Source organism: Bufo bufo, chromosome 1 (genome assembly GCF_905171765.1).
Source record: "Bufo bufo chromosome 1, aBufBuf1.1, whole genome shotgun sequence".
Taxonomy (NCBI): Eukaryota; Metazoa; Chordata; class Amphibia; order Anura; family Bufonidae; genus Bufo; species Bufo bufo.
The window spans coordinates 697,961,457-697,980,806 of record NC_053389.1 but is presented as its reverse complement, the minus strand read 5'-3'; the positions used below and the strand labels follow the sequence as shown (position 1 = coordinate 697,980,806).

The 19,350-nt window shown below is 39.8% G+C and overlaps 1 protein-coding gene across 1 annotated transcript in view; it reads right to left on the bottom strand.

The window, feature by feature from the left end:
* The window catches only part of SLCO3A1 (solute carrier organic anion transporter family member 3A1), a 490,487-nt gene that overhangs the window by 94,967 nt on the left and 376,170 nt on the right, over positions 1-19,350 (bottom strand). The window contains exons 6-7 of the mRNA XM_040414195.1: positions 14,503-14,701; positions 9,852-9,990 (exon numbers count right to left, since the gene is read on the bottom strand). Of these exons, the coding sequence (XP_040270129.1) occupies positions 9,852-9,990; positions 14,503-14,701 (338 nt within the window). The remainder of the gene's footprint in view (positions 1-9,851; positions 9,991-14,502; positions 14,702-19,350) is intronic.

Sequence of the window (19,350 nt, the reverse complement as noted above, 5' to 3'; positions counted from 1 at the left end):
ACCCCTGCTCTGCCTAGTAGACAGGTAAAAACATTTCACTAATTTGTCTGTTACATTTTCAGGTGTAATTCACCAATTTTTGGGGGTGATATACCACTGCTCTACCTGGTAGACAGGTAAAGAAAATTATTTATTTGTCTGTTACATATTCGGGTGAAATTCACCATTTTTTGGGTGTGATATACCCCTGCTCTCCCTAGCAGACAGGTAGCATTTCAATAATTTGTCTGTTACATTTTCGGGTGTAATTCACCATTTTTTGGTGTGATATACCACTGCTATACCTAGTAGACAGGTATAAAAATTTCACTAATTTGTCTGTTACATATTCGGGTGAAATTCACCAATTTTTGGGTGTGATATACCCCTGCTCTACCTAGTAGACAGGAAACATTTCACAAATTTGTCTGTTACATATTCGGGTAAAATTCACCAATTTTTGGGTTTGATATACCCCGGCTGTACCTAGTAGAAAGGTAAAAACATTTCACAAATTTTTCTGTTACATTTTTTGGTGTAATTCACACTGCTATACCTAGTAGACAGGTAAAAAAAAAAAACATTAATTTGTCTTTTACATATTCGGGTGAAATTCACAAATTTTTGGCTGTGGTATACCCCTGCTCTACCTAATAGCCAGGTTATTAAATTTCACTAATTTTTCTGTTACATTCTTGTGTGACTTTTTACCATTTTTGCCGTGAATAAACCCCTGCTCTGCATAGGTGACAGGGACCAAAATTTGTAAAAATCATCTGTTCCATTGGTGGGTGACATTACCCATTTCTGGCGATGAAAAACCCCTACTCTGCATAGGTGACAGGGAATTCTATTAGTAAAATTCGTCTTTAATTGTCATTTTCATTCGATCCTTCTGCTTCAATAACTTGTCCCACATTTCAGCTTGATCACATTTCAACCATTGACCTCCCTTGGATGTGGGTATATCATATCCCTTTCTTACGCTCCCTCTCTGGCGTGGAACCCTGATTTGCCGATAACCGTGATCAACATGGTAGGCTCAGAAAAGAACATCGAAAGTTGATAGAAAAGATATCCAAATGGATCATGGACGTCACGGGGACATGCGATCAGGCAGAGAAGTTATCTAGAGTCAACAAAGCGGCAGCAGGTCCTCTCCTGTCTATCGTTTCCAAATCCAAACCCTATAATTTTTTATTAATCATTCCAATAACAGGGCATCTTAAGAGTCCTGTATTGTTATTTATCATCACTACCTAGCCCAAGTCAGGAGTGGGTAATTGCTGCACGCCCCCTCCTTTCCTTCAATTCTTCCATTTTAATAGCTTCTAACACATTTCTGCTCGATCACAATTAAATTTCATCCATTGATCTCCCTTGGACGTGGTCACTCTTTCTCATGCTCCCTCTCTGGCGTGGAACCCTGATTCGCAGCTAACCGTGATCAACATGGTGGGTGCAGAAAAGAACATCGAAAGTTGATAGAGCAGATATCCAATTGGATCCTGAAGATCATGGGGAAGTGCGACATGGTATGGCAGTATGTGTGCACACACCTACACGAACTGACTGATGGGTCTGCCCCTGCAACTTCTGGGTCTCCAAATTGGGCACATGGCCTGAGCTTGCCCTTTACACCTTGGAGGTGCTGGCCTGCCCTGCATCCAGTGTATTGTCTGAACGTGTGTTTAGCATGGCAGGGGGCGTTATCACAGACAAGTGCAGCCGCCTGTCCACAGCCAATGTGGACAAGCTCACGTTCATTAAAATGAACCAGGCATGGATCCCACAGGACTTGTCTGTACCTTGTGCAGAATAGACATGTATACCGGCCTTAACCAGCCATTGTTATACTACAGCGCAATTGCTCATTGTTGTATTTTGGATATTTCACACTCTTTTGGAGTGTACCCTAATAAAAAATAAATAATTAAAACCAAAAACTAGTGTTGGCTACCTCGTCCTCCTCCACCGCCGCATCCACCTACACCACTACATCCACCGCCTCCTCAAACTCCTACTCCATATGGACCTCCACCTGATAAATCATGTTTATTTTTTTAAATTCCTAAATAATTTATTTTATTTTATGTCATTTCACTAATTTGTCTGTTACATTTTCGGGTGAAATTCACCACTTTTTGGGTGTAATATACCCCGGCTGTACCTAATAGACAGGTAAAAACATTTCACTATTTTGTCTGTTACAATTTGTGGCGAAATTCACCAATTTTTGGGTGTGATATACCCCTTCTCTACCTAGTAGACAGGTAACATTTCACTAATTCGTCTGTTACATATTCGGGTGTAATTCACCAATTTTTGGGTGTAATATACCACTGCTATACCTAGTAGACAGGTAACATTTCACTAATTTGTCTGTTACATATTCGGGTGAAATTCACCAATTTTTGGGTGTGATATACCCCTGCTCTGCCTAGTAGACAGGTAAAAACATTTCACTAATTTGTCTGTTACATTTTCAGGTGTAATTCACCAATTTTTGGGTGTGATATACCACTGCTCTACCTGGTAGACAGGTAAAGAAAATTATTTATTTGTCTGTTACATATTCGGGTGAAATTCACCATTTTTTGGTGTGATATACCACTGCTATACCTAGTAGACAGGTATAAAAATTTCATTATGTTGTCTGTTACATATTCGGGTGAAATTCACAAATTTTTGAGTGTGATATACCCCTGCTCTACCTAGTAGACAGGTAACGTTTCACTAATTTGCCTGTTACATATTCGGGTGAAATTCACCAATTTTTGGGTGTGATATACCACTGCTCTACCTAGTAGAGAGGTTAAAAAATTTCATTATTTTGTCTGTTACATATTCGGGTGAAATTCCAATTTTTTAGTGTGATATACCCCTGCTCTACCTAGTAGACAGGTAACGTTTAACTAATTTGTCTGTTACATATTCGGGTGAAATTCACCATTCTTTGGGTGTGATATACCCCGGCTGTACCTAGTAGACAGGTAAAAACATTTCACTAATTTGTCTGTTAGATTTTCTGGTGAAATTCACACATTTTTGGGTGTGATATACCCCTGCTCTCCCTAGTAGACAGGTAACATTTCACTAATTTGTCTGTTAAATTTTCGGGTGAAATTCACCAATTTTTGGCTGTGATATACCACTGCTATACCTAGTAGATAGGTAAAAAAAAATCTTTCATTTGTCTGTTACATATTCGGGTGAAATTCACCAATTTTCGGGTGGAATATGCCCCTGCTCTACCTAGTAGACAGGTAAAAACATTTCACTAATTTGTCTGTTACATATTCAGGTGTAATTCAATAATTTTTGGCTGTGAAATACCACTGCTATACCTTGTAGACAGGTAAAAAAAAATCTTTAATTTGTCTGTTACATATTCGGGTGAAATTCACCAATTTTCGGGTGGGATATACCCCTGCTCTGCCTAGTAGACAGGTAAAAACATTTCACTAATTTGTCTGTTACATTTTCAGGTGTAATTCACCAATTTTTGGGGGTGATATACCACTGCTCTACCTGGTAGACAGGTAAAGAAAATTATTTATTTGTCTGTTACATATTCGGGTGAAATTCACCATTTTTTGGGTGTGATATACCCCTGCTCTCCCTAGCAGACAGGTAGCATTTCAATAATTTGTCTGTTACATTTTCGGGTGTAATTCACCATTTTTTGGTGTGATATACCACTGCTATACCTAGTAGACAGGTATAAAAATTTCACTAATTTGTCTGTTACATATTCGGGTGAAATTCACCAATTTTTGGGTGTGATATACCCCTGCTCTACCTAGTAGACAGGAAACATTTCACAAATTTGTCTGTTACATATTCGGGTAAAATTCACCAATTTTTGGGTTTGATATACCCCGGCTGTACCTAGTAGAAAGGTAAAAACATTTCACAAATTTTTCTGTTACATTTTTTGGTGTAATTCACACTGCTATACCTAGTAGACAGGTAAAAAAAAAAAACATTAATTTGTCTTTTACATATTCGGGTGAAATTCACAAATTTTTGGCTGTGGTATACCCCTGCTCTACCTAATAGCCAGGTTATTAAATTTCACTAATTTTTCTGTTACATTCTTGTGTGACTTTTTACCATTTTTGCCGTGAATAAACCCCTGCTCTGCATAGGTGACAGGGACCAAAATTTGTAAAAATCATCTGTTCCATTGGTGGGTGACATTACCCATTTCTGGCGATGAAAAACCCCTACTCTGCATAGGTGACAGGGAATTCTATTAGTAAAATTCGTCTTTAATTGTCATTTTCATTCGATCCTTCTGCTTCAATAACTTGTCCCACATTTCAGCTTGATCACATTTCAACCATTGACCTCCCTTGGATGTGGGTATATCATATCCCTTTCTTACGCTCCCTCTCTGGCGTGGAACCCTGATTTGCCGATAACCGTGATCAACATGGTAGGCTCAGAAAAGAACATCGAAAGTTGATAGAAAAGATATCCAAATGGATCATGGACGTCACGGGGACATGCGATCAGGCAGAGAAGTTATCTAGAGTCAACAAAGCGGCAGCAGGTCCTCTCCTGTCTATCGTTTCCAAATCCAAACCCTATAATTTTTTATTAATCATTCCAATAACAGGGCATCTTAAGAGTCCTGTATTGTTATTTATCATCACTACCTAGCCCAAGTCAGGAGTGGGTAATTGCTGCACGCCCCCTCCTTTCCTTCAATTCTTCCATTTTAATAGCTTCTAACACATTTCTGCTCGATCACAATTAAATTTCATCCATTGATCTCCCTTGGACGTGGTCACTCTTTCTCATGCTCCCTCTCTGGCGTGGAACCCTGATTCGCAGCTAACCGTGATCAACATGGTGGGTGCAGAAAAGAACATCGAAAGTTGATAGAGCAGATATCCAATTGGATCCTGAAGATCATGGGGAAGTGCGACATGGTATGGCAGTATGTGTGCACACACCTACACGAACTGACTGATGGGTCTGCCCCTGCAACTTCTGGGTCTCCAAATTGGGCACATGGCCTGAGCTTGCCCTTTACACCTTGGAGGTGCTGGCCTGCCCTGCATCCAGTGTATTGTCTGAACGTGTGTTTAGCATGGCAGGGGGCGTTATCACAGACAAGTGCAGCCGCCTGTCCACAGCCAATGTGGACAAGCTCACGTTCATTAAAATGAACCAGGCATGGATCCCACAGGACTTGTCTGTACCTTGTGCAGAATAGACATGTATACCGGCCTTAACCAGCCATTGTTATACTACAGCGCAATTGCTCATTGTTGTATTTTGGATATTTCACACTCTTTTGGAGTGTACCCTAATAAAAAATAAATAATTAAAACCAAAAACTAGTGTTGGCTACCTCGTCCTCCTCCACCGCCGCATCCACCTACACCACTACATCCACCGCCTCCTCAAACTCCTACTCCATATGGACCTCCACCTGATAAATCATGTTTATTTTTTTAAATTCCTAAATAATTTATTTTATTTTATGTCATTTCACTAATTTGTCTGTTACATTTTCGGGTGAAATTCACCACTTTTTGGGTGTAATATACCCCGGCTGTACCTAATAGACAGGTAAAAACATTTCACTATTTTGTCTGTTACAATTTGTGGCGAAATTCACCAATTTTTGGGTGTGATATACCCCTTCTCTACCTAGTAGACAGGTAACATTTCACTAATTCGTCTGTTACATATTCGGGTGTAATTCACCAATTTTTGGGTGTAATATACCACTGCTATACCTAGTAGACAGGTAACATTTCACTAATTTGTCTGTTACATATTCGGGTGAAATTCACCAATTTTTGGGTGTGATATACCCCTGCTCTACCTAGCAGACAGGTAACATTTCACTATTTTGTCTGTTACATATTCGGGTGTAATTCACCAATTTTTGGGTGTGATATACCACTGCTCTACTTAGTAGACAGATAAAAAAAATTCATTAATTTGTCTGTTACATATTTGGGTCAAATTCACAGATTTTTGAGTGTGATATACCACTGCTCTACCTAGTAGACAGGTAACATTTCACTAATTTGTCTGTTACATATTCAGGTGAAATTCACCACTCTTTGGGTGTGATATACCCCGGCTGTACCTAGTAGACAAGTAAAAACATTTCACAAATTTGTCTGTTACATTTTCTGATGAAATTCATAAATTTTTGGGTGTGATATACCCCTGCTCTACCTAGTAGACAGGCAACATTTCCCTAATTTGTCTGTTACATTTTCAGGTGTAACTTACCAATTTTTGGGTTTGATATACCACTGCTATACCTAGTAGACAGGTAAAAACATTTCACTAATTTGTTTGTCACATTTTCGAGTGAAATTCACCAATTTTTGTCTGTGATTGTAACGGTCACGTACACACACACACAGGGGGGAGGGAAGTGACCATTGCGCTCCACCCTTACCCCTGGCCCTGCCTACTTCCCTCTCGAGTCCTAATGACAGGGGACAACTGGACGGCAATCCCTAACTTGTAGTAAGTGCAGGGATGACAGACAGACAAACAACAGGACGTGAACGGACCGAGTCAATACCAGGAAAGCTGCAAAGTACAAATGGAGCGAGCAGAGAATTGTCAGGAGAAGCCGGGGTCATAAATACCAGGAGAGCAGAGAAGTACAAGAGGAGTCCTAAGAGAGTAGTCAGGTGGGAGCCGAGGTCACAATACCAGGACGGAAGCGCAGTACAGGAGGAGCAGGCAAAAGGATGGTCAGGGAACAGGATCAGGTAAGTATTCAGCAGTCCAACAAATAGCCAGGAACCTAGAAATTAACAGGCAACCTGTAGCCAGCAGGCTGCCTGTATTTATAGTGGGGAGTGAGGGTCATGTGACGTGGCCAGCGTCACATGACCGACAGACCAACCAGTCGAGCACCGAGTGATCAGCTCGGCGCTCAAGGCAGACTAGGAGCAGGGAGCCACCCAGCTAGTAAAGCGCCCTGGGAATGAGGTCAAACACAGAACCTCATTCCAAAAGCTAAGCAACAGTTCTGCGGGCAATGGGGGACCTTCGGAACCCCGTGACAGTGATATACCACTGCTATACCTAGTAGACAGGTAAAAAAAAAAAAATTGTCTGTTACATATTCAGGTGAAATTCACCAATTTTTGGGTGTGATATACCCCTGCTCTACCTAGTAGACAGGTAACATTTCACTAATTTGTCTGTTACATATTCGGGTGAAATTCACCAATTTTTGGGTGTGATATACCCCTGCTATACCTAGTAGACAGGTAAATAAAAATCATTAATTTGTCTGTTACATATTTGGGTGAAATTCACCAATTTTTGGGTGTGATATACCCCTACTCTACCTAGTAGACAGGTAACATTTCACTAATTTGTTACATTTTCAGGTGTAATTCACCAATTTTTGGGTGTAATATACCACTGCTATACCTAGTAGACAAGTATAAAAATTTCATTAATTTGTCTGTTACATATTCGGGTGAAATTCACCAATTTTTGGGTGTGATATACCCCTGCTCTACCTAGTAGACAGGTAACATTTAACTAATTTGTTTGTTACATATTCGGGTAAAATTTTTCTGTTACATTCTTGGGTGACATTTTACCATTTTTGCCGTGAATAAACCCCTGCTCTGCATAGATGACAGGGACCGAAATTTGTAAAAATTATCTGTTCCATTGGTGGGTGACATTACCCATTTCTGGCGATGAAAAACCCCTACTCTGCATAGGTGACAGGAAATTCAATTTGTAAAATTCATCTTTAATTGTTCCTTTTTTTCGATCCTTCTGCATCAATAACTTGTCCCACATTTCAGCTCGATCACTTTGCAGCAATTGACCTCCCTTGGATGTGGTATCCCTTTCTCACGCTCCCTCTCCGGCGTGAAACCCTGATTCGCCGATAACTGTGATCAACATGGTAGACTCAGAAAAGAACATCAAAAGTTGATAGAGTAGATATCCAAATGGATCATGGACGTCACGGGGACATGCGACATGGTATGGCAGTATGTGTGCACACGCCTACACGAACTGACTGATGGGCTGCCCCCTGCAACTTCTGGGTCTCCAAATTGGGCACATGGCCTGTGCTTGCCCTTTACACCTTGGAGGTGCTTGCCTGCCCCGCAGCCAGTGTATTGTCTGAACGTGTGTTTAGTATGATTGGAGAGGGTTATCACAGTTTATATTTCCCAATGCTTTGGGGTGTACCCTAATTGAATTTTTTTTTTATAAATTTAAAACCAAAAAGCAGTGTAGGCTAACTCCTCCTCCTCCTCCACCGTCGTTTCCACCTACACCACCACATATAGTGCCTCCTTACCTTCTACTCCATATGGACCTCGTCCTCCTATATCAAGATTTTATTTTTATTTTTTACGTATTTTATATTATTTAAAGTCATTTCCCTATCCACATTTGTTTGCAGAGCACTTGCCATGCTCCTAATCACATTTTGATGCCATTTGCAGCTCTCTAGCCCTTTCCATGACATTTTTACAGCCATTTTAGTGCTCAAAAGTTCGGGTCCCCATTAAACTCAAACTTTTTGTGAAGTTCGGCTGAACCCGTCGAACCCGAACATCCAGGTGTCCGCTCAACTCTACTAATAAACAGCACAGGGTACTAAGTTACTGTATTAATTTTAGATTAGAAACTTGAATTTAAACAGTCAGGTTCAAGCCCTAAGAGGCTTTAAAAGCTATGGGTGTCTCTAACAGTGAAAAATAATTTTTACACATTTTACTGGTTACTTAAAAAGCTGCATCAAGTTTCAATCTGCAATCTAAATGCCTTCATTCATTTACAAATGCCTTGTAGATGTGTACCTCCCAGTAATACATGTTGGATCTGTATGTCCAGGATGCTGCTGCCTTCCCCAACAAAATGACTTGTATGTGCGTTCCTCTCTATATATAGTGTGTGTGAGCTGCCCTTATTGAATCTTCTCTTCCTCACACCACACATCTTCTTGTATTACTACCTGCTGTTAATCCTGACGCTGATAGTAAAAAGAGGAACACAGAAAGCCACCAGAAGCAGGAACAGAACCCTGATGGATTTATATTAGTTCAGAAGATGCAGAGGCCAGGTGAGGGATTAAACATACTGTACTTTAAAGCAAAATGGTAGAGGTATTTTAATGAAGACTATTTAGAAAGTTGCTTAATTTTTCATTTAAGAAACACATTAACAATAAAAAAGGACTATATAGCCTTTAAGTCGATTAATACAGGAAAGCTTTAATTCTTTCACAGCTCAGTCAGACCTGTCACAAATGGTAAGGAAGTTTTCAGAGAATGAGCAGCGCTTACAGAAATTTGACCAGATATAAAATGCACTATTTTTGGTGAAATACAATTTCAGAATTTAGCTGGTAATCCCCTACATTATAACACAGGCTACAAAATAGCCACCTCTATAGATCTGTGTCACTTTGGTTCAATATTTAACTCACCTTTCAGTATTTCTGTTATGGAGGTAATAGGGAGCCAGTAAATTGTATCATTGTATCTGCATTAGCACAGAGAAAATGAATGTGTGCCGTGAAGGCAAACAATCTGTTGTTAATGAATAGAAGATGAGAAAATTATCAATGGATCAGCATGCATTTTATTCCCAGTCTGTAATTGTCTCAGTAAATGAAGACCTGGGTAGTGGGAAATTGCTTCCTGAGGGTTGATGCTGTGTTTTATACAGGCTATCTGTTCAATCAAATTTATCTTATAGTCGAAGAATAAAGAGAATTCAGGATTGGAGAGTACACGTGAAATCTGTGAACAGTGACACATAGAGTATGAAAGATATTCTAGATACAATATTCACCTGTGTAGCATATGATACATAGGAATTGTATGTAAACTTACTGCTTTTGTGCAGCCAGCAAAGCAAGCAGACATGTAGGTGATTCCATCAGCACCACATACCGGGGAGAAGGAGTCATTCTGACATTCACAGCCAGCATTGCAGGGAGGGGTGTGATCAGTAGAGGGCCCTGTAGAAGAGCTGAAAGGGAAGTATGAAAGCCTAAATTTCAGTGCACACAATGAGTACCGGTACATATAGATATACAGTTGGCTCTCTTTCCTGTTTCCAAATATTAGTTTAATTAGAAAACAAAAAGGACTAAAATCTGTGTAATTTATTTACTGTTTAATGTGAAAAATTTGTCTTCTGAAATTATATGGTTTCCTGAGAAACACTGTGATCATTGACGGCTGCTGTTATGTATTGTAGTAACTGGACAATTGTATTAATACTACAAATACATCTGCACAGATTTACTAATGTGTCTGTGGCGAGAATTTGCTAAAATGTGGCGCAACTTGGTGCAGTTTGGCACAACTAGGGCTTCTCCAATGTTTTCTGACTCAATCAAAAGGGAGTGGGAAGGGGAGTGGTTTCACTGGGGAAGGACGTGGCTTATATTGCGTTACAAATCCGAAATGGTAAAACATTGTGTCATGCACTAAGCTAACCAATAACTGGTATAGAGTTAGACAAGAGTGTTTATCCCTGCACCACATTTCTATCCAGCCTGAGCCACTGTGATAAATCTGGTGCAGATCTAGAAATGTTCAGTATATGCATTCTTAGAAATATTCTCCATTTTTCAAACCAGCACCTGGATCTGAATACTTTTTTAATTTCATGTAATTAAAAATTCAGTATAGCCAGTGAGCTATTCAATAAAATGAATCTGTATAGCGCCACCTGCTGTTTGTTCTTTTCCTTATTTCTCTGTCCACCATCTGTAAGATTAGTACATGTGTATTCTTACAGTGGACCTGTCAGCTTTTCTGACATACAATATGTATCTTAATAATTATTCCCCCATGAAACAATATGGGAACACTATTTCCAAGAAGTCTGAACTGTTCCATCCCTCTGTTATTCATCTGGTATTCTATGACTATACAGGAAGTGCAGAATTATTAGGCAAGTTGTATTCTTGAGGATTAATTTTATTATTGAACAACAACCATGTTCTCAATGAACCCAAAAAACTCATTAATATCAAAGCTGAATATTTTTCGAAGTAGTTTTTAGTTTGTTTTTAGTTTTAGCTATTTTAGGGGGATATCTGTGTGTGCAGGTGACTATTACTGTGCATAATTATTAGGCAACTTAACAAAAAACAAATATATACCCATTTCAATTATTTATTTTTACCAGTGAAACCAATATAACATCTCAACATTCACAAATATACATTTCTGACATTCAAAAACAAAACAAAAACAAATCAGTGACCAATATAGCCACCTTTCTTTGCAAGGACACTCAAAAGCCTGCCATCCATGGATTCTGTCAGTGTTTTGATCTGTTCACCATCAACATTGCGTGCAGCAGCAACCACAGCCTCCCAGACACTGTTCAGAGAGGTGTACTGTTTTCCCTCCTTGTAAATCTCACATTTGATGATGGACCACAGGTTCTCAATGGGGTTCAGATCAGGTGAGCAAGGAGGCCATGTCATTAGATTTTCTTCTTTTATACCCTTTCTTGCCAGCCACGCTGTGGAGTACTTGGACGCGTGTGATGGAGCATTGTCCTGCATGAAAATCATGTTTTTCTTGAAGGATGCAGACTTCTTCCTGTACCACTGCTTGAAGAAGGTGTCTTCCAGAAACTGGCAGTAGGACTGGGAGTTGAGCTTGACTCCATCCTCAACCCGAAAAGGCCCCACAAGCTCATCTTTGATGATACCAGCCCAAACCAGTACTCCACCTCCACCTTGCTGGCGTCTGAGTCGGACTGGAGCTCTCTGCCCTTTACCAATCCAGCCACGGGCCCATCCATCTGGCCCATCAAGACTCACTCTCATTTCATCAGTCCATAAAACCTTAGAAAAATCAGTCTTGAGATATTTCTTGGCCCAGTCTTGACGTTTCAGCTTGTGTGTCTTGTTCAGTGGTGGTCGTCTTTCAGCCTTTCTTACCTTGGCCATGTCTCTGAGTATTGCACACCTTGTGCTTTTGGGCACTCCAGTGATGTTGCAGCTCTGAAATATGGCCAAACTGGTGGCAAGTGGCATCTTGGCAGCTGCACGCTTGACTTTTCTCAGTTCATGGGCAGTTATTTTGCTCCTTGGTTTTTCCACACGCTTCTTGCAACCCTGTTGACTATTTTGAATGAAACGCTTGATTGTTCGATGATCACGCTTCAGAAGCTTTGCAATTTTAAGAGTGCTGCATCCCTCTGCAAGATATCTCACTATTTTTGACTTTTCTGAGCCTGTCAAGTCCTTCTTTTGACCCATTTTGCCAAAGGAAAGGAAGTTGCCTAATAATTATGCACACCTAATATAGGGTGTTGATGTAATTAGACCACACCCCTTCTCATTACAGAGATGCACATCACCTAATATGCTTAATTGGTAGTAGGCTTTCGAGCCTATACAGCTTGGAGTAAGACAACATGCATAAAGAGGATGATGTGGTCAAAATACTCATTTGCCTAATAATTCTGCACGCAGTGTATTGATAGTGTTGGCTTCTCAACATGCAATTAAATTTGTCCTTACACATTCAGTCACTGGTCTGTATCGGGCGGTGTAGTGACACAGGGAATGTAAACATCCAATTATCTATTTTTTCTACATTTTAGATTTTTCTCCCCAACTTTTTTAAATGGAGAATACAAATATTTACTAAAACATACTTGTCAGGAGAGGTAAGAGTTCCTCTTCAAAGAGTTTATCCTAAGTGCCCAAAGTGTATGCAAGGCACAAGTGTAAATCTATGGACAGGTGTCTCTGTATTACTGGGCATACAGAGAACCTGTCAATCAGCTGCTGGAAGGCAGGGAGAGGGTGAGGGTGGGGTATCCCACATCTCATAAATCTCAATGGACTTTTCACGGTTCTGAACTCTGGGATTTATTGACCTAATGCAACTTTTCAACTGATAATAAGAAAGGCTAATTATGAGCTGAAATGTTGCATTGAGTCAATCAAGGATTATCACTGGAGTGATCTATTGCTGGACCTAAGCCTTGGTCAGGCTTGAACCACTCAAAGGTTTATATCCTACTCTGCTGACTTTTTTACTATTGATTTTTACCAACGTCAGATACACCTACACCTGTATTCTGCACCTCCACTAACAGCACAGATCTTGTCATAAGCACATAAGGTGAGACATGTCCACTATAAATGAATATTTTCCAGTCTTATTTGATAATAACAAGTGTTTATAAGGTGCTTGTCACCCTGTAACATGGACATCAAACCAGACTGAACAATGAATAAGGTTGAATATATTAAGATGGGGCTAGGATTATTACACCCTATACTTTGGCTTAAAAAAGTTTTTAAAAAAATCTGTGCTTTGCGATTTGTTACAGTTACTTTAGCAAAAATCTTGAAACATTTTGCATTTTTACACCTACTGTTAGCACTGACTGGGCAGTGTAAACACACACCCTTCACCTGGTAACACCCAGTTGTCAATTTATCCATTCCGTTCATAGTAGGAATAACAGAGGAACAGCACAACCATTTACTAAAACCGACATGCCAGGAATGCTGTTAGGTCCTCTTTAAATAAAATTAAATGCAAACACACCAGCACTTGAATCTGAATTCCTTTGTAATTGCATGTAATTAAAAATGTTAGTTATTCAATAAAATGTATCTGTATAGCGCCACCTGCTGTATGTTTTTTTCTTATTTCTTTGTCCGGCTTACTGAAATGGCCGCACATGCTCAGTTTCATCCTTCAACTGCATCCTGAGCTGTGATAGGGAGAGCAATGAATGGGGAGATCTCTGGATCCATGTGAGGTACAGGGCTGGATCTAGCTTTGTTAGAGCTTGTCATGTACTATATGATGTCTGATTTTCATTTTTTACATTAATCAGGGGATAAACTCTTTAACCTGTGTATAGATTTTAAGCATTGTTCTGAGAATCCCTTGAATAAAAATAAAAAATAAACAAAAATATCAATTTTCAACCATAATAAAACAAGAATATACAACAAATAGATAAAATCTGGAGAGTATATGGGTCAATAAGTCATGGTGTGACTTGTTTCTGTAAATGGAACATGGACCAGGATATCACAGGGACCTTTTTACATTTCTCGTAAACATCGATTTTGTCATCTAATAAAACTGAGAATAAAGAGGATAAACGTCCATGTCTTGTGTTTGTCTCACAGCGTGTTTATCTGCTGAAAAATAAAATCTACATAACTTAAGATGGCTAAACGTGGTGTGTCCAGACTGCAAGAAGAGATTTATGCGAGCCTAGTAATAAGTAGAGTAATTGTGTCAGTTTTAACTCTGCCATTTTACAAGGAACGTCCTAAAACATTGGCTGCATGTATTTAACAGCTTGTTCTACGGCTCTGTGTTATACAGCCGCACGGCTATAAAATCACTTAGCGACATCTGTTTCATCCAATGAATTATGTAAACTTGACCTTAATAAAACTGCAAAAATGCATCAGTGAGTAGCGAATATATGGGCAAGGCAATAAACATGCCATTCTATAATAGACAAAATACTCACAAGTTTCCATAGGGAACAGTCACTCCGGCTACTGGACCCGTGTCACAGCCCAAGAAGAGAAAGGAAACGTAGCAAGCAGTGGAAACCAGGTTAACAAGCATTGCCATTCTAATTGCTCCCAGTGCAGACAGACTTAGTTTCTTCACAAGAAGTCCACCGAGAAAAATGCCCAAGCATGCACAAGGTATTGCAGTCATTCCTAGAAGACAAAACATTGCAGCCATGTATTTTCTGGTTTTATGTAATAAAGCATTAGGGAAACATATAATTTTTTTCTTTTAAATCTTTCCTAAAGCAGCCCCCATATCAAAAACATAAAACTTTGTCATACACTTGCACTAGTAATTCTTTAACCCCACCACTGCCTCATGGTGTCTTAATGGATAACACTCAACTTTGCAGACAAGTAAATTTTCAATTTTCAAATATATTCCAGCTGAATATTTTGGCAGCATAGACACAGCAAATACTGTCTCAACCCTTTCAGATTTCCCAAATTATCAGATAATCCACAGGATGGCCACCATAGTAATTGCAGGGAACATGTGTTGGAGGCAGACAGACTGCAGAGAACTCCTCTGCAGAACTCTGTGGGTCCCCTGCTCTTCAAAAGCCAATTCTCAAAAAGTAAGACCTTCGCAAATTTTATTAGTGGACCTCAAATCTGCCCAACCTTAAATTTTTCAGAACACCTGTCACTAAGAGCAACCCAATAAGGGCTCCAGTGCACTAAGCGGTGGGGCCTTCCTCTGGGATACGCCTTAGCTCCCCAGTTTTCCAATGCTGGCCATGCAACCACTGGTTAGCCACACATAGATAAATATATATCTTATACAGTACATCTCTGGACACAGTATCCCCAAATCATGTTTAAAACTGGTCATCTCTTGCCATGATTCTTGTGATATCCGATACCCAGAGAAAAAGAAAGGAAGGGTACATCTGTATAAGCAAACCATAGGATTAATAAGTTCAGCCCTTTATGTGCAAACAAGTAGTATTGTCATAATTTTAACCCTTTCCTGACAGAGCAATTTTCTGTTTTTGCATTTTCATTTTTTGCTCTCTACCTTTCCAGAGCCATAACATTTTTATTTTTCCATTCACATAGCCTTATAAGGACTTGCTTTTTGCAGAACAAATTGTACTTTCTAAGGGCATCAATATTGCATAGGATAGGATGTAGTGGGAAGCTGGAAAAAATTCCAAATGGGGTTTTATTGGAAAACAAACACAGTTTGTTTTGTTTTTACGGCATTTACTAAGTGGTAAAACTGACTGTTGCTCTTTATTCTCCAGGTCAGCATGATTACGGTGATACCAGATTTATATAGTTATTCTTGCGTTTTAAATTAATACTGAAAAAAAAAAAAACTTTTGAAAAAATGTATTTTTTATTTTTATCACCATATTCTGACCCCCATAACTTTTTTTAATGCAGTAGGAAGATGAAAAGGGATGGCGCACTGCTCATCTCAGTGAAGGGAAGAGTTGACAGTGAATAAACTTCTTTATTGCGATCCACGATAATGCGTTTTTAAGGCTAAACCGACCGGTTCATCAGATCAACATCAAAAAGTGATGAAAAAAATGCAAACCTGCCATTTTTTTTTTTCATTGCGCCATTCACCATATGGATTTTTTTTATATTTTCATAGTAAGTGTGTTTTACATGCGGCTATGCAATGGTATTTTTAAAAATATTTTTTAAAACTTTTTTTCCTTTTTAAAAAAATATTTTTTTAGATCCCCAAGTAGACCCCGACATGCAATCATCAGACTGCAATTTGTACAGAGTAATGGAATTTTATCCATTACTCTATAGAAATTGCTATATTACAGGGATGCCCAACCTGCGGCTCTCCAGCTGTTGCAAAACTACATCACCCAGAATGCCCGGACAGCCTACAGCTATCAGCCTACAATCGAGCATGATGGGAGTTATAGTTTTACAACAGCTGGAGGGCCGCAGGTTGAGCATCCCTGCTATATTACATTTCATTGCTGCCACCTGCTGATGAATTGTTATATACAAGTAATGAACCTAGAAGCCTAGTACGGTCTCTGGCTTATTACTTACATACATGGAGCACCTTCCCCCATCTCCACCGGCATTCCTGATTTTGACTCATAGGGAACCACTTTCAAACGGTGGCGCTAGAGAGATGGTTCTCTTTTCGTGGATGTTATTTCTTTGGATATTATTGTCCCATGGAGCATTGCCAATAGATCTCCATATCATGGTGCACGTCCAGTAAGTCACCATACAGGGATGGTCTTTTTAAGGAATGCCAATACCCTACCTAAGCTAGTCCAGTCAATGCAATTTTTTTCTGCAGAAAGTGTTCTAGAAACATTTCCATGGAGCTTTTTTCTATTCCAAAATGCAATACAGTAAAACTAAAAACTTTACTACAGTATCACCTCCTTTTGTGCAGTTAACTTCATCCTACAAAATTTACAGACTTGAAGAATAAGATCCAGTTGTCTCAACTTATACAGTACCAGGCTGGCACTTCATTAACTGCTCTCTGCACTTTTCATCTATAACTTGTCTTTTCATTGTGTTGCACAGTGACAGATGGCTCATCTACTTTATATTTTAATATAGAGCTTACACAATGGATGAATATTGCAATAAAATATCTAATCAGCCAAATGACAGAATGTCACTGGATTATATCCAATTCACACCTGGAAGTTTTACAATAGATTTTTTTTTTTTTGCTAGATTAAGCAATTTGTAGACGAGAAAGGCAAAGTCATGTCTTTTTAGGTTCCTTAATTTCACTGCCTTAGAATATGCAATAGGATAAGGTCAATTACCAAAATGAAGACATGACCCTAGTATTATGCATTTATTCTGGCACTGCAGATGCTTCAGCGCCACTACATTATGTCATCAAGTCATTAAATAGTATATTGTACAGTCATGGATCAATGACAAAGTGCCCTACAGAAAACTGAATATGACATGTAGTACATCACATGCATTTTTCAGTGAGATGGAAAATTGACTTTCATAACATACAGTAGCTTACTTCTGCTGCATCATCTTAAATATTCTTATGACCGGAATAAAGCTCACACACATAAATAAGACTTGTTATTAATTATTCTTAATATTGCAGGATTTGAGTCAAGAAAAAAGCTAAAGGCGTTTTTCCAGCTCCGGATATTGATGACCTATGCTCAGGATAGGTCATTAATAGAGATGAGCAAATTTTTCCAAAATTCAATTTGCCGGTTCGCAGAATTTTTTGCGAAAAATTTGCTTTGATCCGAATAAATTTGCAGCGAATAACGTTAAAAAAATGCCTATTTCCTGGCTGCTGAGAACCTTTCTAATGGTGTAGAACACTGTGCCTTGCAGTAGCATGCATAGGGAGTCTGCTTTGGTAGTGAAAGAATACTGAGTCCGTATGACATGCAGATGGCAGGTGTCGCTCTTAAAAACACTGCACACATCACGGGGCCAAAACTGACCAAATAACTGAAGTATCAATTCAGCCTTACAGGTCAATGTTAGCGTCAAAAAGAAGCTGATTCCACATAGATGTCTACAGAACCTGTTCTATTAAACGCTTATACAAGTAGAGCCCCCCGACAGTGTGGAGAGGGTGTCAGCAGTAAGTTTGTGTTGACGTCACTGATTAATTTGCCTTTCCTCTGATCCGTCAGAACAATAACCCAGGGTCCGGGTCCTCTGTCTCGTCTTCCTCATCACCCTGTAGCTCCTCTAGCTGCTCCTGCTGTCCTGTCAGCTGAGTAAAAAAAACACCCATTTCACTATGCATTGCCTGTGCTCCAATGTCCTCCTCCCCCTCCTCCTCCTCTTCCAGTTGAGCCCCCACAGGGCTCATGTGGCCATGAGATCTAGGCGCCACGTCTCCTGTCCCCTGACCAGCCATTGTTACCAGCATTTGTTCCAGGACATGATGCAGTAAAATTATGTCGTTCAGCCCATAGTCCTGGCAACTGACAAATAAAGTGGCATCCTCAAAGAGCCTGAGCAAACGACAGGTGTCATGCATGAGCTGCCACTGACTGACATCGAAGTTACACAGGGGAGTACTCCTATCCACTTGCATAATCAAGTAATCGCTGAAAGCCTTTCTCTGTTCGTATAGTCGGTCCAACATATGGAGGGTGGATTTCCTGAGGCTTGCTGTACTAAGTGGGCTTCTTATTAAGTGGAGTTAAAGAAAAGGAGTTTAAGACAAGGAGCAGGAAACTAAGGTTGGATAGAATTTCCTTGTGTGTTGTTGGCTTAATTCTAGGTAGTCCTTCAACTACAGCAGACAGGGTCTAATTCTAAATCATATTTACTGTTTTACTTTTTTACAGTTGTAATCCCCATTTAGTATGTGTTGCACAATTGACAACGCAGTCCAGTGCACATCTTGCATGATGTATGCAGTCCTGGAACAGCCATTCAAGGGTGAATATCTTTGTTCAAGATGTGAGCAAATTACCCGTTTGGAATCGCAAATCGAGTCTCTAAACGGGCAAGTTGCAACACTGTGAGGCATTGACAATTTGCAAAAGAGTTTGCTTCTCACCAAGCAAGCACTCTTTGGGGTAGATGAGGGGGAGGGTGACAGAGAGGAGGCTAAGGAAAGTGAGGTAGCTAGCTGGGTAACAGTTAGAAAGCGGGCTAGAGGGAAGAGTGCCAGGGAGGCTAGCCCCGATCTGACACACCCCAACAAGTTTGCACGTTTGGCAGGTGAGGGGGATGTCAGTCCAGGGATGGCACTGCTGCAGCCGGACACTTCCTCTGCCAGTCAGGGGAATGTCAGTTCCAGTAAGCAGGGAACCAGGAGAGCAGGGCAGGCCAGACAGGTGCTG